The sequence below is a fragment of the Larimichthys crocea genome, chromosome X (genome assembly GCF_000972845.2).
Source record: "Larimichthys crocea isolate SSNF chromosome X, L_crocea_2.0, whole genome shotgun sequence".
NCBI classification, from domain to species: Eukaryota; Metazoa; Chordata; class Actinopteri; family Sciaenidae; genus Larimichthys; species Larimichthys crocea.
The window spans coordinates 16827517-16851934 of NC_040020.1; the positions used below are offsets into that span (position 1 = coordinate 16827517).

General features: G+C 38.8%; 2 protein-coding genes across 3 annotated transcripts; both read left to right on the forward strand.

Moving 5' to 3' along the window:
- The first annotated feature begins 644 nt into the window (after positions 1 to 644).
- Positions 645 to 14082, forward strand: LOC104929177 (neuropilin and tolloid-like protein 1). The gene is made up of 10 exons (XM_019268844.2): positions 645 to 1233; positions 1350 to 3220; positions 4086 to 4220; positions 4318 to 4566; positions 10133 to 10174; positions 10416 to 10543; positions 10875 to 11103; positions 11481 to 11594; positions 11691 to 11835; positions 12726 to 14082. Exons 2-10 carry the CDS (start codon positions 3127 to 3129, stop codon positions 13243 to 13245), a joined length of 1656 nt encoding a protein of 551 aa, XP_019124389.1. The 5' UTR covers positions 645 to 1233; positions 1350 to 3126; the 3' UTR covers positions 13246 to 14082.
- Positions 14083 to 20565: 6483 nt separating this feature from the next.
- atpsckmt (fATP synthase c subunit lysine N-methyltransferase) lies at positions 20566 to 24128 on the forward strand. Of its 2 annotated transcripts, none has more exons than XM_019268842.2 (5): positions 20566 to 20983; positions 21345 to 21684; positions 21861 to 21998; positions 22523 to 22573; positions 23201 to 24128. In XM_019268842.2, the coding sequence occupies exons 2-5, from the start codon at positions 21415 to 21417 to the stop codon at positions 23420 to 23422; spliced, it is 681 nt and encodes a 226-aa protein (XP_019124387.1). In that variant the 5' UTR covers positions 20566 to 20983; positions 21345 to 21414; the 3' UTR covers positions 23423 to 24128. The 2 variants fall into 2 exon arrangements, with proteins under 2 accessions (XP_019124387.1, XP_019124388.1); XM_019268843.2 differs by having other exon boundaries at positions 20566 to 20871.
- Positions 24129 to 24418: the final 290 nt, after the last annotated feature.

Consider the following 24418-nt stretch of genomic DNA (forward strand, 5'->3'; position numbering starts at 1 on the left):
ACCTGCCAGGTCGCCATAACATCTGCTTCCCGTTATTCGAGATTGGCTCAGCCGTTGAGACTTGGCCAGATTGGTTAATATTCTCCCAGGATTTGACCCGTAAGCCTTGTTTTTCTGTTTAATAAGTCATTAAACTGCACTAACTCTGCCTATATCTGCATTTTAACCTTGCACTTTGTTCCCTGTTTACCACTCTAAGGACACAGGAGAGGACACAATGCCAATGAGTTTTTATTTTTAATTCAGTAGTTGGCTGCTATGTTGTGTTGCTGACCTTGCTTGATGGCTTTTAACAAAGTTGTTGACTCACTAGTTTTTGATCATAAGTAATATAATCATAAAAAATACACAGCAGTCCATATTTATGCCATTGGTATTGCACTCTGGAAACTGGACGTGCTAAATTGAAAAAATGCCAATTTCTACTCAATAATTTTCAGTGTTATATACATGAAAACATGCCCTATGGTTCTAGATGTGTTTTGTGCTTGTGCTTACTCTGTCCCTCTCTCTCATAGAGGTCCATAAACACTGTGCCATGGCAAAATGACCACATGATCAAACATTACAAGACACAGACTCAGATCCAGTCATGTTCATACAGGGGCAAGCAGGTGAATAATTAATTACAAGTTTGACGTCATGATCACGTTGTGACTGTATTTGTAATGTCCAGGCACAGCAGCCTCTCAGACATATAAGGTAAGCACTGCTGTGCAGGTTAAACCTTTTCATAGAGGCTGATAATATCTGACGACAAATTAACATCAAGATGGGAAACACAGAATGCTCTCCTGAGTATCTAGCCCACATGACTTCTCTTGCTCGAGACGTCTGCCCTTTCCCAAACTACAACCCCAATCCTCTCTTTGTCAATATGCTGTCTCCCAACTCTTCTCTTCACCTGAGGAAGCACTATATGGAGGTGCAGTCCTCCCTGACCCCCAAGCAGCTGGAGGACTTCACCCAGGGCCTGAGGAGAACTTTTGGCAAGGAGGGCAAGGTCACTCTTGGCGGAGTGGGGGTAGTGGCTCTGTCCTTGGCTGTGCTGTTTGACACACTTGCTAAACAGGCAAAAGGAGAATGCTTGTCAGACTCAGGGCCCATTCCAGGTTTATTCATCAAAAACCAGAGAGGGTACTACCCTCCACATGTCTACACAATCAGTGAGTACCTGAGGCTGGTGCCCCATTTTGCAAACAACCCCACAAGGATGAGAGAGGAGACAGAGAGGTACGTACTACAATGTGTATTTGTCTACATGTGCTCTATAAAATCAGTTTGCCAACATTGAATGTGTGTACTCTGTGTCAGCCTGTGTGAATTAATTGTCGGTTTTTCTTTCCAAGGTATGTTGAACAGTTAAAACTTGATGACCAGTCTTTGGCCAAACTGGGAAAAGACCGCATACCATTATATGACACCACAGTCTTCAATTTGATAACAGGACAGTTTTTTTGGAACCATCTGAATCTTCACCTCCTCCGCATAAAAAATGGTACAGGTGATGTGATAGAGCGCATTTCAGCTTCATCTCCAAATGGTCCTCTTGATGGATTGAAGGATTTCAACTGTAATATAGAAACATTTAACAAAGAATTTCTAGCAGCATTACAAAAATCTGACAACGACACCCAAGAAGCTTCTAAAAGATGCATAGATGGTGTTGGGAGACATGACTCATGGCTCACTTATTTTCTTTATCTAGATATGGTCAACATTGTGACTTCGCTAGTTCCAGCAGATATTTCTGCTGATTCAATAATTGCTCAAAGAGAAGACTTTGACCTGAGGGCCGATGCACTCGGAAAATGGGACAAGTAATTCACTGGTCAGTTTTCAAAAGAACAAAATCAAGATCAGATATAAGATATCAGATATATCAGATAAGTGCCACATGAAACTAGAAATATGAGTCTGAATGTGATCTGTTATGTGGTTTGTATGTTGTCTGATCTATGTTTTTCCTTACTTTCTTAATTTTCTTAATTTTATATTTTGAACTTTTGTTATTAATTGCTAATTTGATTAATTTGTATGTTCTGAGTCACAGTGTTCCAGCTACTATCTCAGTATTATTTGTTGTTATCAGTGGTTTTAAAATTCAGGATGAATGATAAGTGATGTCTATGTATGTGACGTGTAGATCTTAACTCTATGTCTACTATGATTTTCAATGTGTCAATAAATTTACCATCTATTATATGTTGGTTTACATTTTTCCTTTTTAGCTAAATATGTCAACAACCACTCAATGGATAACTATGAGATTTGATGCAGGCATTCACAGTCTTTTCCTCCTTCAAATGAATTATAATACACCATCAGCTATATATTTAATTAGTACTAAATAGTCCTGTTTACCCTAAGAGAGTTGTTGACTTGGCTGCAGATGTACTCTTGTTGTCCCATGATTTCTTTATTAATTTTTGTATGAATATATTCATAGGTAAATGCATAACTTACTTGAACATACATGGATACATACTGAGAGAGTTGATACATCCCAGTGTTAAAATTTTCTCTTACGCCATACTTCATTCCTTACTTATACTAATACATCACGTTTGACCTCCTTTTACTGATGTGTTTCCCACAGATCTAAATACAGTCACTTAAAGCATTGTTACTATTGAAACACCATTTTGCAAATATTTGATTTTATTGAATTAAAGCTTTGATAATGGGGCTGACCACACACAAACAAACAGGTCAGTTTTTAGTTGCCTGGCCCACTTTAAATGGGCACAGCATTGTCAATGACCGTATATCTTCTGAGAGGATTAATGCAGCCTAAAGGTGGAGAAAAAAAATTGTGAAGGCTTGTGACGGACAGCTGCGTAATCCTTTGAGCTCTCAGGGAGACAGAGAGACCGGGATGAAAATGTTGAAGTCTTTGCACTTGGATTTGGCGCATTTTGTGAGGAACTGATGAGCTGAAGAATATTTGTATCTAATAATGGGACATTTAGGCAAGTCTATTTCATGGCAATATTTAAGATAGAATTACCAATCCTCAGGGAACAGAAATGGTGCACAAATTTCTGCTGCCCATCGGTAAGTTTACAGCTGTTGACATATTTCATATAATCATATGTTTATAGATGCATCACATATGATGTGTTTATGGGAAGTTTCTGCCTTCTGCTTTTAGCTTTAGCAGCAAGCCTCATCTCTCCTGGGCTGTCTGGTGCCTCAGCGACCAAAACAAGAGCTCAAGGTATCACCTCCTGAGTCACTGTTTATTCTTCACTATTAACAGTTCTAAGAGCTATTTTCTGTTGTAGCACGTCAATAGATCACTGTGCCAGTAAGAAATATAGATTACTTATGGATATTAATGAGTTTGATTTTGTCTTGATTAATGGCCATTGATTGGAATTAATGGTTTTCATAATAACTAAATCCTTCATTATTATTATTATTATTATTATTTATTATGCCAATTTCATCTTCTCAAATGTGTTTTCTTTTTTATATATAATTGAATATCTCTGAAGTTTTCATTCTAAATCATTAAAAATGTCACCAAAGGCAATCCTGAGCTGCGTTTTTCACTATTTTCTGTCATTTCATAGACTAAACAAAAAAAAAAAAATAACTTCATGAAAATACTCATTTGTTGCAGGCCCATTTCTTTATTCTAACTCACTATATTTTAGGCAGTGTGATAATAGCTCTTTGTCTGATCTAAAGTACTATAACCCAGTTATGATGTCAAATTAGATCTAACCCCAGATCTAATTACTGTAGACCGACAGATCAGCCGTAATGACAACCATCCAAACAACACACACTAGAGAATTGCAGCCACTTCATCCTCTTTCAAATGGGAAAGACATTACTAGATAACAAAAAATTATTTTTCTGTTTGTCTCAATGTGTATGGCTTGCTTGATTATATGTGTTGGCTTTGTGATTCTTAGAAAGACCGCAACCTGATAAAACCAACTTCATGTACTGAATAAACACACTATATTTAATTTAATCAAAATTAACATTCCGGGATGTTTTATTTACTTTACTATCACTATAAATTAGAATACAATTGTGCCGGTCAGTACAATGTCTATTTGTATATTCAGTAAAGAACAACTCAGGTGTGACACCAGCTGGGCAGTGTGGAACCTGGATAAAGGAGCCTGATGGAGGGTATTTCACCTCTCCCAACTACCCTGAGAAGTACCCACCTGAGAGGGAATGTGTCTATATCATAGAAGGTGAGGGTCTCTCACACTAGCCTCACACTTTCCATCCCTCCTGTTTCACCTCCTCTGTTCCAGTCTCGCCTCATCTCAAACTCTCTTCCCCCTTCAGCTGCTCCCCGTCAGTGCATCGACTTATTCTTTGATGAAAAGTATTTAATAGAGCCGTCCTGGGAGTGCAAGTTTGACCACATCGAGGTACGTGATGGGCCCTTCGGTTTCTCACCCATCATTGGTCGCTACTGTGGGCAGGAAAGCCCGGCATATGTCCGTTCAACTGGGAGGTACCTGTACATCAAGTTCGTGGCTGATGGTGAACTGGAGGCCATTGGTTTCTCCGCCCGGTATAACTTCACACAAGGTGAGTGATTACAAGGTCATCTGGATGAAGGGACTGCATGTCTGAACATGGCCTTAAAACACACAGTATGTCATTTCTGCTGCTACGGGTGTCTTACATCAAAACAACAGAGGTGTGGGATCATGAGAGTTGTCATCTTCATTGTTGTTGTCTACCATTGCCGATGAAAATGTACTTTGAGCAGGAATCATATATGGAATCATTAAAGTTTTATTCCTGTTTAGGTACATTTGCTAACTTTCTTTCTCATTCTCTGATGTATCAAGAAGGGTCTGGTTGCAGTCCTACAGACTAACCACACACACACTTTACTACACAACACATCCACTTTGCTACAGGACTGAGATAACTTCCTGGACTAACATGTAACCCATAACTAACCCAAACCATGAAATGTCTGTGCCTAAATCTAACCAAACTGTGACCGTTTCGAGGGTGTGTCATGTAGTAGGCGTGTCATGTAGCCCTGTAAACATACCATGGATCTGCAGCTTCTACTTGGAACTATTTGTTTACCTCCAAGTCATAGCAATGAAAGGGGGTAAAGGGGATAATGACTACAATGAATGTACCTTTACCTTGACTAAAATTCACTATTTCTCTGATTTTGAGCATTGTTAGAAACATTTGCAATAATGTGAGTACACACTCAACCAAATATATGTTATATAGGTCTAGACCAAATTTTACCTATTTTAATGTTACACTTACCTTTGAAGCTACAACATCAGAAGTGGGCAAGTGAAAGGGGTTGCTTGTCTTGATGAAGACAAGCAACCCCCCCCCCAAAAAAACTCTCAATAAACCCACTGTACACTACTGTAACAACTGTATACAACTGCATGCTGTCATTGTTTACCAAAAAAGTGGTTTACTTTTGCAATGTAGTGCCCCCAGTTTCAGAGTACAATACCACTGTAAATATGTACAGCTGTACGCATGTATTTGGGATGATTATATTACTTATGATCAAAAACTAGTGAGTAGATCCCTTTGCTAACAGCTAAACATCAAGCAAGTGCATCAACACAAGACATTGCATGCAGCTGATATTACTGAACATAACCTTCATGAAGCTTTCACAGCTTCTTGGATAAATGAGAATACTATGGCTATACTAACGCTGCATTAAATCTTGTCCCAGTGTAACAAGTCCAGATTAAAAGATAAAATATGTTTGTGCCTCTAAAATATTACATACTATCAGGAGGATATTGAAAATAAATCTGCTTCATAGCCTAGCAACACTGTAGTTATAGTTTAGTTAGGTTTCGGTACAAAACACTGTGGTTAGATTTTGAGAATATAAATACTTCATTCTGTAAGAATGTCACATAAGCATATTTTTCCTGAGGGAACAGTTTCCCTATACCTTCCCCTTGAAAAGTGAAAAATACAAAAATAATATAACTATATAATAATATTAATTTATTCCATGTATTTTTGCTCTATTGTTGTTCTCCTTTCATCTGCACTCTCTCCCAATCTGCTGACATGCTGTGAGTTTTACATTGTTGGCTACCTCTTTTGCACAGTCCCTCCAAAAACAGTTGCACACGGCAACTTTAACAGTGGCCTGATGGCATGCTGCTGCGAATATACGCTCATTTCCATTTGTAGTACAGGCCTAACAGCTCCAGCTGACGAAAGAAGAGGAAGGGAGCATTTCCAGATGCTTGTTTACGCACATGTACATACATACACACACATGCACACACACACACTTACACAAACACACACACACCAGTTAATCAAAGCTTGTCTTCAGGGAAATACAGCTTGTCAGCACTGAGCCGAAGTAACAGCTTAAGGGAGTCCGAGACAGATTTTATGGACCACCTACACTGACGAGGGACAAAATTTAATCTGCATCCTTCTGTCCATCCAGCCTTTTCTCTTTTTTTCTCAACATGAATGAGCCTTTATACATTACCTTTATATTCCACACAGGATGTTACAGTTTTTCAGGCACTAGTCCTGTGAGTCCATTCCCCGCAGCCTAGTTTTTAAGTTGCTGGGGGTTTTGAGGATGTTTGACTGTGCATGTTGGGGCTTTGTGCTATTTTAAAAACATCACACACAATTTGTGTTTTTTTTAACAGTATGGTTTATCGTTGTAGTCTGTATTTATATTTTCAGTAGTAGAAACACTTGAGCAATGACTTTTTCCTCCTCCTAAAAAAACAGGAACTATCCCTTTAAGAAGATTCTTTTCATTATTGGCAGATCAGGATAAGCTGTTTTTCATCTGTTTACATCAAGTGTCCCATCCCAAATGCTAATCTCCTGTCTAATTCCACTCATCACCATGGCAGGAGAGAATTAATTCACCCACATGCATGACTGAGACTATTTAAAGATGTTATAAGGGTCCTATAAGGGAGGTATAAGAAGCTCAGCAAATTATGGCTATGGCAGGACAGTGGCACATTGCTGATACATTGTGTAACTTCTACACATTGACAATATTTCTTACACTTTAGCATATAATTCATTTTTGTATGTTGAGATTCTGTGCACACGGCAAACAAATTGAAACCTATGTGACTGTAAGTTTGTCTGTTTGCTTGTGATAGCGTCTACACTATCTGAATACAGTCAGAATTAGGTATATACATCTTTCACAGTTAATGTTGCACCATGACGTGGTGGTCACTGCATGTTGTGGTAACAGGAGTCTTGAGTCAAAGACTGTCTGGGGACTCCTGTCAAACTTGTCTAGCTCACATTTTAAACCTTTGTAAAGTGGAAAATTTTTGTTTTTGTTTTTCCAATTCCACATTAATTCAGTAAATATGTATATGTTGTATTAATTTCTAGTGTTCTTGTGTGTACCCTAATAATATTAGGAGAGGATTTACATAAATCATCCTATATCTCATATTAGGTATAAAGCCTCTGGGTACACACACACACATACACACACGGATAAGAATGAATGTGAATAATCTGGACAAGCCTGGAGCAGAAGCAGAGTAAGAAACATGAGAGGATTAATAATAGTCCCTGATTTGATTTGAGCCTCAGTGGACGCCATCACCTGCTCATCTTACATCACAGTGACCGACCAATGTCCTGTATAACCAGTGAAAAAAATATTTTAAGATGTGAGAAATCATAGTTCGAAAACTTCATTTAAAAGTCCTCACTCTCCACACCGCACTGCTTGATTTAAACCACATTCACTGTACTTGGTTTAGTGTCATTTGTATATATTGTACTATTTGGTATTTATTTTAAACTGAGAAATTTGAAACCAAAAAAAGAAGGGATGTTTTATCACCAGGTTGTCATTGCTGTTGGTCCGTAATCTGTGCTGAACTAAGCTCGTAAATCAGGATTCATAATCCACCTAGCAAGTACATTCATCAGCACAAAGGTTTAGAAAACAATTTCTCTTCCCTGTCTGTGGCTAAGTATGCTTTTTTCCCCTTTGATGAAGGGCATCAGGGTTTCAGGAGAGTTTAAATGAGGCCAGAGGAAATGTGCTGGTATATGTTATGTAAGCACTGGCCTGCTGTGTTTGTTTTGCAGAAGCGTATGTCTTCAATATTAGAGTTTTTGTTATTGTGGTATTTTGTTTTGTTTTTCTTGGTATTAGATTTTCTTTTAATATCTACCCTTTAGACAACCTTTGTTTCAGTGAATATTGCATGCACACATTCCTAATACTTCAGATAAGGTTTAGATATGTTTAAAAATCTGTGCACCTAGAGCACAGATAACTGGCAGCTGGAATGGATCGATTGTATCTTCAGAAATGACGCTCCGTGCTGGCCTGGTGTATTTAGAGCTTTCCTTCTGGTTTAATGTCATTGTCTGGCATTCCAGGGGCCTTTGCACAAATGACAATGTGCACTGGTGTTGTCCAGGTAACACTGGACACAAATCTTGAGGTGGTGGTTGGTGAAAAGGTTGACAGAGAAGTCAAAATTGAAGCTAAAAGCAATTTTATATATTTTTACATTATATTTATTTATTTCGATCCTTTAATTAAGTAAGTACTAATACCACACTCCGTTACAAGTATGCCCTGCATTTAAAAGCTTACTTAAGTTAAACTATGGAAGTATTATCATCAAAATGTACTTAAAATATGAAAAGTAAAAGTAAGTCATAAGTCAGTTTATTTATAAAGCACATTTAAATCCAACAAGACATTGCCCAAAGTGGTGCACAACATCAAAATAAAGTACATTAGAAGGAAGGAAGAAAATAAAATAATAAAGAAATCAAACAAGTTAAAAACAAATTAATAACGGATAGTCATAATAACTGCAGACAATAACACAATTCAGAAATGATTTTTTAAACGGCAGCGTGAATAAATGTGTTTTTAAACCAGATTTGAAGGCTGGTAGCGAGGCTGCCAACCTGATCTGGAGGGGGAGCCTGTTCCACAGTTCTGGAGCTGCCCCTGAGAAAGCCCTGTCAGCCCTGAGCACCAGTCTAGATCTTAGAACTACTAATAGTTGTTGGTCGACTGACCTGAGCAAGCAATGTGGACGTATGTGTTGATAACATCAGTCAGATAGGCCGGAGCTAGAGCATTTAGGCATTTATAGACAAACAATAGTAGTTTATAGTCAATTCTATACGGAACTGGTAACCAATGTAGGGATGCCAGGACAGGCGACATATGTTCACACTTGCATGTGCCAGTCAGGAGCCTAGCTGCAGCATTTTGAACCAGCTGCAGCCTAGATATTTGTGCTTGGCCCATTCCGACATACAAGGAATTGCAATAGTGAAGCCTAGAGGAAACAAAGGCATAAAAGTAGTCGTTGAGCAGTTAAATGGTCCCCGTTTTATTATGTTATCAGATGTTTGATCTCTAGCTTCCACTGACAGCATCCTCTTCTCCTCTGTCAGTATGTCCATAGAGGCTGCTGAGCCAGGTTACATTGCCAGCTTTCCTAGCTCAGGTTCTGGCGCGACACAGACATAATGATGTCTCTGTGAAAAACACATTTTAGCAACATCTGCTTTCATACATGTAGCAGTTTTAAGGTAGCACCAAGGTTAAATGAACACATTTGGAACTAATCTGCATTAACCATATGAAATACATTTTGTGTTACAGAGTACAAGTTCAGAATTGTTTTGTTTTTGGATCTGCACTGTGCCTTGCATCCCATTTTGAAATGTGTCTCTAATTGTGGAAAAACCCAAACACAGCTTCCACCCAGAGACTGTAAGACTGATCTGAACTCAATCCTTCATACACTGTGATGCCATGCTGTATTGCTGTCTGACACGCTGCTCAGTTTTTTAATCCACTGCACTATAGCACACAAATACGCTATACTCTTATTATTATCTTGTTATTATTCTGCTTTTATTGTTATTATTATTAGTATTATTTATTGTTACTATTCATTGTAGTAATCATATAGTATTTTACACTTATTCATTTTAGACTATTGTGTGTACATCGCTGGTCCTGACTACTCGCTTTGTTTCATGTGTAAGCATGCAAATGACAATAAATATACCTTGAACCTTGAACCTTGAGGTAAATGTTACAAAATGTATTTGTTTCTAACAATATTATGTTTCTTTTTAGATCCTGAGTTTAAAGACCTCGGGGAACTGCCTGCTCTGCCATGTGAGTATACAACTAATGTTATTTTGTTACAACATAATATAGCAGCTTTGATGATATATAATATATATATAGTTGATAACATAGTCATTCATATAAATGAAGATGATAAATATATTTAATGTGTTTAAATCCTCATTTTTGCTGAAGGGATAATGTTGACCAAACTCTTTCTACAATTTCACGGGTAATAAAAGCCTCAAAACCTACTGTTACCTTAACAAGAAAATATTGTTATCCACAGTTTGTGAGTTTGAGCTGAGCGGGCCTGAAGGCTTTGTAGAATCAACCCAGATAACTACAGAGGGCCGGGCACTGCAGACTGAAGCTGTAGACTGCAGGTGGTACATCAAGGCTCCGCCAAAAGCTCGGGTCTGTACATGTCAAACTGTTGTTGTGTTGTGGTGATGTTACATGTAGCTGTTTGTCAGGGGTGCGTTGGCATTTAATTGTGTATCAAATTAACTTGAACCTTGTTTTAGTCACCTTTTATACTAAAGTTTTACTAGAAAAAAATCATCCTCTGACCTTATCTGCAACATTTTTTATATACTGTGTCTACGCATTTTACAACATCTTAGTCAGAAATGACTCATAGCAGATGTTTTAAAATTATAAAGGATGAGCCAGAAGGAGTAAATGTCATCAAAGATTGGCCCACTCACTGCACCTCCTCTTCTTCCCCTCAACCCCTTACCCACAGATCTACATGCGTTTTCTGGAGTACGAGATGCACAACTCCAATGAGTGTAAGCGTAACTTTGTTGCCATCTATGATGGCAGCAGTTCTGTTGAGCACTTGAAGAATAAGTTCTGCTCCACGGTGGCCAACGATGTCATGCTGGTGTCCTCCGTGGGTGTGGTCAGAATGTGGGCAGACGAGGGAAGCAGGAAGAGCAAATTCAGGATCCTCTTCACAACCTTCCATGGACGTGAGTCGATCTATGTCAGTTCCATTTACCCCTTAGCTCTCTTTTACAGGTGTGCCCTGATTATATGTGAGTGGAAGTCACCAAAGTTCAATGATTCTCTGCAGTGAGCATGGCATTTTGATTACTTACGTATTTGTTCTTATATGATTATATGTGTTAATGTCTTTCTGGTGGTGTCATTAACAATGACAGTGTGGAAAACAAACTTGTGCTGCACAAGGATGGAATATTACCAACAGTAATATTACATTACAGAATGGACAGCAGAAGATTAAGCCATTAAATATCATCTTATTATTCAAAGTCTGAGGTGTCACTACTGAACTATGTTTTCAGTCTACTGTGTACAACACCTGAATGAGCCTCTTGTTTTTCAGCTCCGTGTGAAGGAGACACTTTCTTTTGCCACAGCAACATGTGCATCAACCACACACTAGTCTGCAATGGTATACAGAACTGTGTTTACCCATGGGATGAGAATCACTGCAAAGGTACCCAGATACAAAGGCTGATTTATGAAATATACCAGCCAGTGTATGGCTAGTTGTGAGTGAAATCACTCTTCTCCATGTCACCTCCCTAACTAGAGAAAAGGAAAGCCAGTATCCTGGACACGCTGGATCACACTAACCTGACCATCATTGGAGTGACCTGTGGCCTGGTTGTCATCCTGCTCATCATCTCTGTCATCATCCAGATCAAACAGCCTCGCAAGAAATACATCATCCGCAGGTGAGATCTTAAAACTTCACTGAGAAATATATCTCCCATTACAAAATTCTCTATTTTGGAAAATGTACTCAAGATGGTGGAGGGAATTACATGCTGCACTAATCAATATTTTTATTGTAACAATGGATGTTATGGATGTTTAGTGTGAAAGCAGTCACTTGAGCTCACAAACTATGCTTTTCCTCTTAGTTCTTAGAGCTTTTAGCCTCTTCTAGCTTATTGTTTTGGCTCAGCTATTCTATGCCGTAAATTTCTGTGAAAAAGAAAGAAAGAAAGAAGTTGTTTTTCTGAGCCAGGCTTTATTCTAACACCTGTAATCAACTTTCTACAAAGTATCAGGCTATGAGAGCTCTCTCTTCAGTCAGTCATTTAAGCAGAACGTGGGGTACTTACGCTGTTACTCATCATCCCTTACCTGACAGTTTTACTGAGTACTCCTGCCAATATGCTCTAAAACAGCCTTGCATGTCTGCTTAAATGAGTGCACTGTGACATTATGCCAAAAAATTAAAATTAACTCTCGCAAAACAAGAACATTGACTCATAGAAAGGACAGTCATGCCATTACTACACTAGCTGAAGTGACCAGCTGGTGAATAAAGGGAAGTGTTTAGCAGCTCAATTGCCAGATACTTCCCTCAAGAGGCTGTAGAGAGCACATCACTGATAGCAGGACAGTGAATGCTTGACTTTGTCAAACATGACTCCAAATACATGCTGATATAGTTTGTGTCTGCAACCCTTTGCAAACAAGTTTAGTTGTAGTTAGTAGTTTATTCATATACTTGCCAATGTCTACATGTAGTCAGTGTCAGGACAAAACTCTCTTGTGCTTTCTGAACATTTGTTGGTGTTTGTGTTTGTGTCTCCTTTCCTGTTCCTATCCACAGAGATGACTTTGACCCTGCCCTCCTCCATCCTGGTTTTGAGCCTCCTCACTACGAACTCTGCACTCTGCGTCCCCCACCATCCGGCGACCTGACTGATGCCGCCCTGGCCGAGGACTTTGAGAAGTTGCGGCGCTCCTCCTCCAAATGCATCCGCGACCACCACTGTGGCTCTCAGCAGGGCAGCGTCCACGGCAGCCGCAGCAACCTGAGCATGTGGGACACTACCGCTGCAACGGATGGGGGGGCTCTTGTGCCCCCGCCGTTGCCACCGGTTACGGTGGCCCAGCAGTCGCCGCGCTTCTCCCACCACACCACACCAGCAGGACGAAGGAGCATACTGGTGATGAAGCATAGCTATTCTCAGGATGGGGCAGAGGGGTACAGGGCAGAGGAGGAGGAGGATTTGATGATGGAAGATGGTCCAACAACCAGCCAGCACCATGTGCACCAGCATCAGATCCCCCATGACACGTCAGAGCTGGATCACCCTGTCCATCGTACACTGTCTAATGACTTCTAATGTAGGAAAAGAGAATGTGATTTTTAAAAAACAACAGAAAAAACATAATCACCACAATTCTTTATCTGTTGATGTTAAACTCTCTGACTTTTAAACCCATTTGAAGGTGGAAAATCAGGATTTATAGAAAATGTGATAATTGAAATCCCATTCTATGCATCACAATTCCTTTTTTCTCCCTGTTTTGTTTCAACTCAACAGTTTATTTATGACCGGATGAACAGTGTATTGCAGTGTTTCCTATAAGTTTGGACATTATTTGCACCACCAGTGTAAGAAGAATGTCACGAGTGTTGACTATTCCTTTTCCTCTAACGGACAAGATGATTTTGTGGTTAGTGCTGGTCCAGAATCAGAAAGAAAAAAAACACTTCAACAAATATGAACACGGATACATGCAAATGATACCCAGTGGGCATGAAACTAGAATCAGGATCACTTTTATTGCGTTTATTTGTGTGCACACACAAGGAATTTGACTCTGGTTACGCGTTGCTCTCAATGTACATACAGAAATAGAAATAGGTACAGCTAACAAACAAGGAGCTTCACAGGTAATCGAATAGAATTGAATTATTTGTTTTGGTTTGTTTATAAGCATTAATTGATGTTTATTATTGTGTATCAGTTTTTCAATTTGGGTTGTCTTTCTGTCTAACTTATTCCTGCTGGTTATATGGCTGTCTTTATTTATTGATTTCATTAAATACCTTTATTTTTCCTTCTCTCTGTGTGGTGGTACCATGCCACATAGACATATATACATAGACGTTGCATTGCCCTAAATCGTACGTCGCCGTCATATTGGATGTGGCAGATCTGCCCGTAAACTAATACAAGGAAATGGACTGAACTTCATAAAGCGCCTTTCTACAAAGTTCTTTAAGTTAATGACTCTTATACACCCATTCACACACACACTAATATATCTGGGAAACAAACAGGCACCAAAAACAACGTATGTAACTTTTAAAGTGATGATTGTAAATGTTTACTCCTTATGTAAGCACCAAACCAACGTATGTATTTTTCTAATGCTGAGTGTTTACAGCTACTAATGTGTGTAACACTGTTACTGTGATGATAAATATTGAAATATTTATATTTAACATTTAATCTGTGTCTATAATAACCAGATCCTGAAATGTAGATGTGACATGAGGGTTTTCTGAATAAAGAGCACTAACGTGTACATTACACGTGAACATATATACATACATATAGTATATACACACACACACACACACACACATACACACACACACGTATATAGTATATACACACACACACACACATGTGTAGTGAAAGTTTCAGTGTTATGTCTAATGTATTCAGTGCTGATCTCAGGAATAGTGCCAGTGTGTGATCGTATCTGGTGGAGGAGAAGCTCAGGGTCACTGAAGATGATGTTTGATAACAGAGAGAGAGGCAGCTGAACACTTGTAAGTACAAGCTGTGGCAAAGTCTTAGCAGATTCTATCATATGGCAGCAAAGCTTCTTAGCCTACATATATTGACTAATTCACTGGATAAAAAATTGAACATTGCTGTGTGAGAGGTCGGTCCAGGCTGAATGCTAAATAGAAAAATAAAAATAAAAAGTATCCTGAGCTGAAAGAAGAAATCGTATTATAGGAAGGAGTTAAAAGGTCATGACAACATGAAAAAAGTGTGAAATGTTATTAGAATAAATATCTGAAAATATTCCCCTGTAGCCTGAATTCAAAATGGATACACTTTTCAAATATATATATAATATTCAAATATTTTAAGATTTCCTACGTTCCTTGAGGTTGCATTAAAAAAAAAGTAGTTCTACAGGTTCATTCTGATATTTTAGTTTTTGTCACCGACTTTTACAATCCTGCTCTGAGATCTGTTCCTGTGTTGATCTGGCTGTAGAGACACAGTCCACTGCTTCAATCAGCTGTCTCCATAACTCCATAATCTATGTCTGACCCTCATAAACTTTAGGCTTCATTGCCCCCAGACCATCCTAATACTTCAGAGGTTGTAGTGATTTGTAACGATGGTTTCTCCAGTTTATTTGTTCAATTTAAAGTGAGGGGAATATGATTTTGTGGATGTTCAAGTCTAAATTTAAAAAATCTGATGAGCCATTTCATCATGTTCACCTCTAGTCAAATGGAGCAAGGTGCAAACTGAGCTCATGATGAACTGAACATTTCAAATGTTGATATATCGGCCCACAAGGCCTTGCTCTAATCTTAAGTAGTCCACGTCAGTGATTCATAGCCAAGACATGTTTTTTTACTATTTTAGCAACAACTTTATTACTGCTGGTCGAGCTGTCAAACCCGCAGCTCGAAGGTGAATCAGACACTTCCTTACTTCACGAGTGTTAAGCTGTTGTTTCAAAGAAACCTGTCTTCTGCTTCTGTACTGGTTTTCAGCCTGCCAGACCTCTTCGTGTCAGTTTCTTCCACTTTCTGTCTTTTTGATGGTGTAAGAGACGAGGGCTTTGAGACTCCGGACCTCACTTCAGACAAAGTTTGGAAAAAGGCGCCCCCTCCACTCTGACTTAGTTTACTTGCTTAGTTTTGCTAAATTTCTAGATGTCTATGGTGATGCTATTTGATCCCATATCGACACTCCTAAGATGTTCATTAGTTTCTGACTCTGGGAAAAACGGTAAGATTCCCCAAAACTACAGTATCTCTGAACTCTAGTTTAGTCTCTGTGATCTCCTTTTGACAACTAACGTCATATTTTTTGCTTCCATTCACTGAGACTCCCCTTAAACAGTCCGTAGCCCCCCTGGGGAGGTCCACTAAAATAAAGACGTACACTTTAATGGTCTGTCTGGCTTCCTTTGTTAACAGCCCTTTTCTTGCCGTTATTATAGCACTGTATTGTTTCTTGCAGTGTAATATTGTCCAAATAATGCTCCAGAACTGTTTGTTACAACACTGCTTTTATACAGACGGGGTTTGTGAGTACTCAAACGTTGTTTAGGAATAGTTTGCAACACATTTCAAGGTTTAATTTACTTCCACTGCTGCAGAACTACAGTTTGTTAACCCATTATTTGTTCCTTTATTACTTAATTTGACCTTATTTTACCTCATTCAGTTCAAGTTTTCAAACTTCCAACAGCTTTCTGTTTACCATTGTACCATCAAGGTGTTTTAAAACTGTAGGTGAGTTTTGTACATGTATATTCGATTTCGCCAAACATACAACTCTGAAATATGGACTGATGTCATAAAATTTGTTCAGGGTTTTACAAAGTTATCCATATAATTTTAGCTCTTTAGTGGAGAATCTGTTTGGAGGCATTTTATCCAAAACTATTATTGTGACACATCCAGCGGATTTAGTATTTAAGAAGCTTTGTGTTAACTCAACATCACTGAGGGTAAAGTATCTCACAGAACAGTGGATCATGTTACATAAATTAAAATGTTCATTTATTGAATTTAACTCCAAACCTATTGGTAAAACAAGAACAGATACTGCATGGTAGGGACTAGTGTGTAGGATTTCGAGGCAAACTGTAAATAGAGTCCCCTCAGTGTCACACACTGTCAAGTGTCAGTGTGTCTTTTCTTGAGCGTCTATAGTTTCTGAGAGCTTCACAAACATGCTGCCACAGAGGAAGAACGTAGTGACAGCTTCATCTGCACAGCCGAGTTCCTCTGGACTGTCATCTTCTTCTGGTTGGTGATGCTCTGGTTTTGTTCCTGTAATCTGAATGAAGCAAAAATCTAAATTTTGTGTGTGAATCGCTCTTAGTCTGGCCCCTCTCCTGAGACCAGTTTGCTTTGGGACACCCGACCAGGATGACTCCAACAACAACACAGCTCCCAGGATCACAGGAACACGCAAACCTCTCCACCACGATGAGGTAGCGATTCTTGGAGAGGAAAGTTTATTGTTTTCAATGTTACATTACATTACATTACATTACATTTTACTACATTATATTACATTACATTTTACTACATTACATTTTACTACATCACATTACATTACATTACATTTTACTACATTACATTACATCACATTACATTTTACTACATTACATTACCTTACATTTTACTACATTACATTACATTTTACTACATTACATTACATTATATTACATTACATTTTACTACTACATTACATATTACATTTTCCTACATTACATAATATTACATTACTTTACATTTTGCTACATAATTACATTAATCAACTACATCTTTATCTTGTTCTCCATCTTCTGGATGTCAGAGGAGGGGGAGGAATGTTGGTACCTTCGTTATCACTGAGGACATCCTATTCGTTAGGTTCGTCATGTTTGTCCTCAGTGATAACAGTGATGTCTTCTTCATCCACAGGATGGTCTACATCGGCCTCAAAACAATCCATGATGATGAGGTTGTTGCCATTTTAAACTTCTTCCTCAGGTGACGTGCAGTCACAAGAAGCAGAAGTTTCATCTGACGACTCCTCATCATCATGATTGCCATCGGTCTCGTAGCCATCCATGTCGACTGAGCTGTCCTCCTCTGTTCAGGACTCTTCTTCAGAAGACTCCTCATCATCTGACTGGATGTCTTCCACCATCCAGTCAGACGAAGAAGATTACTCCTTCCAGCGTTTCCCTGGCCTTGGACTGAATTACATTACATTACATTATATTACATTTTACTACATTATATTACATTACATTATATTTCACTACATTACATTATATTACATTTTACTACATTATATTACATTACATTACATTATACTACATTACATTATATTACATTTTACTACATTACATTACATTATATTACATTTTACTACATTACATTACATTATATTACATTACATTTTACTACTACATTACATATTACATTTTCCTACATTACATAATATTACATTACTTTACATTTTGCTACATAACATTACATTAATCAACTACATCTTTATCTTGTTCTCCATCTTCTCGATGTCAGAGGAGGGGGAGGAATGTCGGCACCTTCGTTATCACTGAGGACATCCTATTCGTTAGGTTCGTCATGTTTGTCCTTAGTGATAACAGTGATGTCTTCTTCATCAGGATGGTCTACATCGGCATATACATATATATACATATATATACATATATATACATATATATACATATATATATATATATATATTATATATATATATCTATATATATATAGATATATCTATATACTCTCACACACACACACACACATGCACATACATATAGTGACAACCACACACACACCACACATCTATATGTGTGTGTGTGTGTACTATATATATTATATATATATAGTAATATATAATATTATATAGATAATATAATATAGAATATATAATTTATATATAGAGAGAGAGAGAGAGAGAGAGAGAGAGAGAGAGAGACGTAGTCCCTCCAGCGTGTCCTGGATCTTCCCCGGGGCCGCCTCCCGGAGGGACGTGCCCGGAACATCTCACCAGGGAGACGTCCAGGAGGCATTCCGACGAGATGCCCGAAGCCACCTCAACTATGGCAAGAATAATAGATATATATATATATAAATATATAATATATATAGAATATATATATATAATATAGAATCTATTATATAATATATATATATGAACATGTGTGTGTGTGTGTGTGTGTGTGTGTGTATGTGTGTACTATATGTATTTTTTGTTTTACATCTTTAGCATAACATTTAAAATTCTATAGAAGTAAAAATGTGTACCAGCATTTTGAAACAGTGACACAGTAATTAATGATTAATCACAGCGACTGAGCTCAAATGTTAAATCCAACCTCCTGATGAAGACCATGTGATACAGCTGAAAGTTCAGTGTGAAGCTTAAAGGTTCAAAAAAAGTGTTAATTAGCAACAATATTAGAAGAAAGCTGGATAACGAGCAGATAACAGATTGAAACAATATTAGAAGAAAGCTGGATAACGAGCAGATAACAGATTGATACATTTTAAAGCTTGTGGCAGAGCTTGGTCCTGGTGTGTCTACTAGTCCTGTCATTGAGTGTGCCTGAAAGCGCACACTATATGTTATCCACCACGCTTCTTCCGCGTATTATTCTTACGCCGTTTTTTTGGCTCGCTTCTCCTCCCAGAGTTTTTGTCGCACACACACAAAACAGGTATCAAAACGCGTGGCTCAGCTGGGATTGGCGTGCTATGACTTTTCTAAGAGTTTTGCCAAAAATCGCCAAAAACCACGTCGAAAAAAATGAATGGGTGTGTATTGCGAGAATTTTCGAGAGTGAGTGGTGTCATCACCAGAGTGGAGAGGGAGAGGAACATTTGTCTAAAAATAAATTTGTAAACTGCGATTGTAGCCGCAAATGTCAAGCTACAGAAATCATTTATAGCTAGAAACGTAGGAAAAATTGTCATGTCACTCACTTCAACAGATACTTCTTCAGCTATTCAGGTATTTGTGGATCAATGAGACTTCAATAAATGCCTGCATTAACCAAAATGGAAGGTGACTGATGCTTACATCCTTTTTTTGTCATTTAATTGAAATGCCTTATTGAACTGAATGTATAGATAATGACAGTAATGATGCTGTTACCTTCTTTATTTATTTAAAAATGAGGGAAGAAAGAAAGGATGGGAAAAAAACGACGAAAGAATGAAGGAAAAAAATGAGGGAAGAAAGAAAGGAAGGAAAAAACAACAAGGGAAGAAAGGAAGGAAGGAAAGAAACGACAGAAGGAAGGAAAAAACGACGAAAGGAAGGAAGGAAGGAAGGAAGGAAAAAAACGACAAGGGAAGAAAGGAAGGAAGGGAAAAAAAACAACGAAAGGAAGGAGTTATAAAAGGAAGGAGGGAAAAACGACAAGGGAAGGAAGGAAATAAGCGACAGAAGAAAGGAAAAAAATGACGAAAGGAAGGAGGGAAGGAAGTAAGGAAGAAAGTAAGTAAAAAATTACGAAAGTAAGGAGGGAAGGAAGGAAAAAAATGACAAAAGGAAGGAAGGAAGGAAGGAAAAAATGACGAAAGGAAGGACCTGAGACAACTGGAGCAGTTTGTGCAGGAGGGCCAAAATACCTACTGAGAGGTGCAAAAGTCTCATTGACAGGGCCAAAATACCTACTGAGAGGTGCAAAAGTCTCATTGACAGTTATAGAAATCGTTTGATTGCAGTGATTGCCTCAAAAGGTTGTGCAACAAAATATTAAGTTTATGGGGTACTATCATTTTTGTCCAGGCCTGTTTCATTAGTTTATTTTTTTAAATAATTCTGTTGAAGCATGGTTGAAAAGCAATGTCGGACTTTCATTGGTTAAATTTCATAGAATTTTTATTTATTATTACTTTTTACAGATTGAAGTTATTTCTGTGACCATTGTGAGTTTTTCTTTCATTAAACGAAGGGTACCAACAATTTTGTCCACGTGTGTAAGCTTGGCTGGTAACGGTGTGCTGAAGAGCATCAGCGTCCGCGTGGTCCATTGTGGCTAGATCTTTCTGTGAGGACAGGTGGTAAATTGGACCAAAGAGGCGGACGCTGAGTTCACAAGTGGTGATGTGTTTATTCAGGGAGATACAAAAAAGGGGGGAGAGGACGACGGTGGGGTAAGGGTCCGGGAGAGGAGTGGGTCCGGAAGAGGAGCAGGTCCGGGTTGGCAGCTGCTGAGCAGGGGTAGGTGATATGTAGCACAGGGAGCTCAGGGTCAAAAAACAAGGCAGGAACACAGGGAGGGAAAAAACACAGGAAGACCAGGAACGCACGAGGAGTATCAAAAACACTCGAAGTACGTATTAGTAGTAGTAAGTATGTATTAGTTTACGGGCAGATCTGCCTTATCCAATATGGCGGCGACGTCGACGTACGATTCAGCGCTCAATGCGGCGACTATGTATATATGTCTATGGTATGCCATTGACCTTTCATGTGCGTGTCTTTTTATTTGCACCTCGTTTAATGGGGAACGTAGGCAGAGAGGAACCTCTGTCAGCTTGTGTCGTCATCCTTACGGGCTAATAACAGCGCTGCACAGGTCATGCTGTCAGACTGCTTGAAGGGAGCATGGCAGAGCTGCCACCTTCACATGTCTGATTCATTCATTAAGAGCGGATTTATTTCATGACATTTACCTTGGCTTACGTTCGCAGAGTGCTGGCTGTCATTCATACAGTTCAGGTTAACGTGACGCATTTCTGGCGTCACCGTTAAGATAGCGTCATGTCACAAGAGAGCCTGTTTCTGGACGCCGGACAGAGCGACGTGAAGGAGGTGAAGCCCAAAGGCCGACTCGGTCTCATCATCACGGGGGTGCTGGGTGGGTCTCTGGTCGCCCTGTACGCAGTGGCCGCTCCGTTTGTCACTCCTGCACTGAGGAAAGTCTGCCTCCCTTTCGTCCCAGCGACCTCAGCACAGGTGGACAACGTCCTCAGGGTGCTGAGAGCCAGATCAGGGACCCTGGTGGACATCGGGAGTGGAGATGGAAGAATAGTAAGTCTGTGGCCCTGACACCAAGACAAACAGACAATAATAATGGCTCATCATATGGACCAAACCTCAATTTGCACCACAGAGAGAAGCTCTTAAAAGTATGACCACACTTGTTTCCAACTTCTTCCACAGTCGCTGATGCATTGCATATTCCTCCATCCGTCTTCCTCTCTCAGGTGATCGCAGCAGCCAAGCGTGGGTTCCAGGCATCGGGCTTTGAACTCAACCCCTGGCTGGTGTGGTATTCTCGCTACAGGGCATGGAGAGAGGGAGTGCACCGCTCCACCTCCTTCCACATCTCTGACTTGTGGAAGGTCAGTCATGCTTTTTTTTTTTTTTCAGTGAACATATTTACAATGTAGCTATTCACATGAAATTTAGACCAGAATTGGGCTCATTGAAACTATAAAGATAAGAGAATAAACAATTCAAACCATAAAATGATGCTTCAAGACACTTGACAGGAAATTCTCATTAAAGAATCTGTTGCTGATGACACCTCACTGTGAGAGATTAGTTTCTTTGTACAGCCAGTTATTGTAAGCAAAGGCTTCTCCACCAAATATTACATCATTTAGTTAGTGTGTGTTCAATATATATTTCAAATCAAATCAAATTTCCTGTGTCATTCCACGTTATTGCACATAACTTTTTCATAGATTGGAATAGTTTTATTGAGTTTTATTGAGTATTGAGAACACCAACGTCTGGTCTAGATTTCATATGAATCTCTGCATTGGAAATATGAAAACATGTTTGTGTTGAATACTTATTCCATCTCACTAAGAAGTGTCACTATTCTCACTGTCATTCCTCACGTTTCTGATTGTTTTTCCAGGTCAGTTTTGCTCAGTACTCCAACGTTGTTATTTTTGGAGTCCCTCAGATGGTGAGTTCTTCTGCAAATGTGTCAACAAGTAATGTCAATACTGGCTCATTTAATTCGATTTTATTCTGTTTGGTCAGTTACAGCACTCAACTATATAACAGACTGTTGCTATGGAAGCAGATAAATTTAGACCACAGTGGATGCAATGATAAACAATCATTACTATTATAATAATAATATAATAATTTGACACAAAATATTGATTTCTGTAGTAAGCCTTGTAATAAGTAGGGTAATATTCAGAGACTGAGTCATTGTCAGGAAAATAAACCTTCACGGTGAAACATGGCCCCTCAAAGGCTTTGCTTCAGGGTGCTGCATCACCCTTTTGGGGTTTATTGTGCAACACTGACCAACTTACTGTACACTATACCCTACAATAGCACTCCCAGTTATAGTTACTGGCCAGATATTGGTTGGGTAGCTCCCTAAGACAGACAGTATCAAAGCGTACAGTAGATGCATGTATGAGTGATGAAATGATCCATTCTTGGTAGAAATGACACCATTCAGTTTATTGGGGACAGATCACCACCTCAAAGCTCTATATCTGATCATGCCAAGTAGGTTTTCAGAATCCCAAAGTGTTGCTCTTGATATCCTGATTGTTGCTCTCTGTATCTGCAGATGGACCAGCTGGAACTGAAGCTAGCAAGTGAACTAGAGAGTACGGCCAAGGTGGTGGCCTGCCGCTTTCCCTTTCCTACTTGGGTCCCTGAACATACCGCTGGGGAAGGCATAGACACTGTGTGGGTGTACGATGCCAAGACATTTAAATCACACCTGCAACATGGAATGACAAGGAAGACGACACCGGAACACACAGACCCATCGGATACACATACATGAATGCAAACCTTGGTTTTAAGTCATCATCACATGCTACGATCCTGGGACAGTGTTTTTTTAAATTTATTTTAATACTACTACTACTCCAGTGGATTTAAAATTGCTGAGAGAGACTGATGTTCTTTTCTTAAAATGCACTGTGGATGTAAAGTCTAAAAGTAATTAAGTTCCTAATAAAATAATACATAATAATGATATAATACTTCTGCATGGTTTGATTATGTATAGGAATTAACAGTCCATGTTGCATTGTTTATGCATAAATGAAATGACATTATCTTCCCAGACAGACAAAGACCTTGTTAAGTATAGCAGCCTGTCTCACAGAATATTTTTTTATCATTGTGTGTGATTCCATGTTCAACCTTAGGGTGTTTTCTTTGAAGGCCTCTGTTTTAGTCTCCTTTGTCCACAGGACATTCACCCTGTAGGATTTTTTATCTTCCTCAGATAAGTTTTGGCAAACTCCAATCTGTTTATTTAAGCAGCTTGGTCTGCTGCTTCACTTCACTAGAAGTATAAAGTAGCAAAAATGTACTCAAGTGAAGTACAAGTACCTTCAAAACAAAAAAAAAGTTACTTTCCACCACTGTTTATTTATTTATCCACCTGAAAACCTGAAGGATTACATATAGAATTATATTTGTGAGCAGTGCAAAAGCTCCTGATGTTTTTGGAACAGATGATTACACATCAGTATCTGTAGGATGGTCCAAACTCTTCCTGCCTCTTTCTTTAGTCTGGCTTGTTCTATTTTGTCCGTTTCAGGCAACTCCAGGAGGCAACATGTTGATTTTTGAAGACCTGTTTTTGTCCCTACAACATTAAAATGTTGCGCAGATAATCTATATTTGACATTTTAGACTGGCGAGAGGAGAAACCCTCTTAGACTTTTGTAACATGACTGAACCTCTTGATGCCACTCGCAGGCCAAAACACGATTTTATGACTTAATAAATTATTATAATATTACTATTTGTTATTTTCTAGGCCAGG

What these genes read in the sequence shown, in the direction of transcription:
- atpsckmt (XM_019268842.2), top strand. Translation starts at nt 21,415, where the DNA reads ATGTCACAAGAGAGCCTGTTTCTGGACGCCGGACAGAGCGACGTGAAG. An exon ending in GGAGTGGAGATGGAAGAATA is followed by an intron (nt 21,685 to 21,860) that starts GTAAGTCTGTGG and finishes TTCCTCTCTCAG; the next exon opens with GTGATCGCAGCAGCCAAGCG. An exon ending in ACATCTCTGACTTGTGGAAG is followed by an intron (nt 21,999 to 22,522) that starts GTCAGTCATGCT and finishes TTGTTTTTCCAG; the next exon opens with GTCAGTTTTGCTCAGTACTC.
- LOC104929177 (XM_019268844.2), top strand. Translation starts at nt 3,127, where the DNA reads ATGGGAAGTTTCTGCCTTCTGCTTTTAGCTTTAGCAGCAAGCCTCATC. An exon ending in GGAACTGCCTGCTCTGCCAT is followed by an intron (nt 10,175 to 10,415) that starts GTGAGTATACAA and finishes TGTTATCCACAG; the next exon opens with TTTGTGAGTTTGAGCTGAGC. An exon ending in GGATGAGAATCACTGCAAAG is followed by an intron (nt 11,595 to 11,690) that starts GTACCCAGATAC and finishes CTCCCTAACTAG; the next exon opens with AGAAAAGGAAAGCCAGTATC.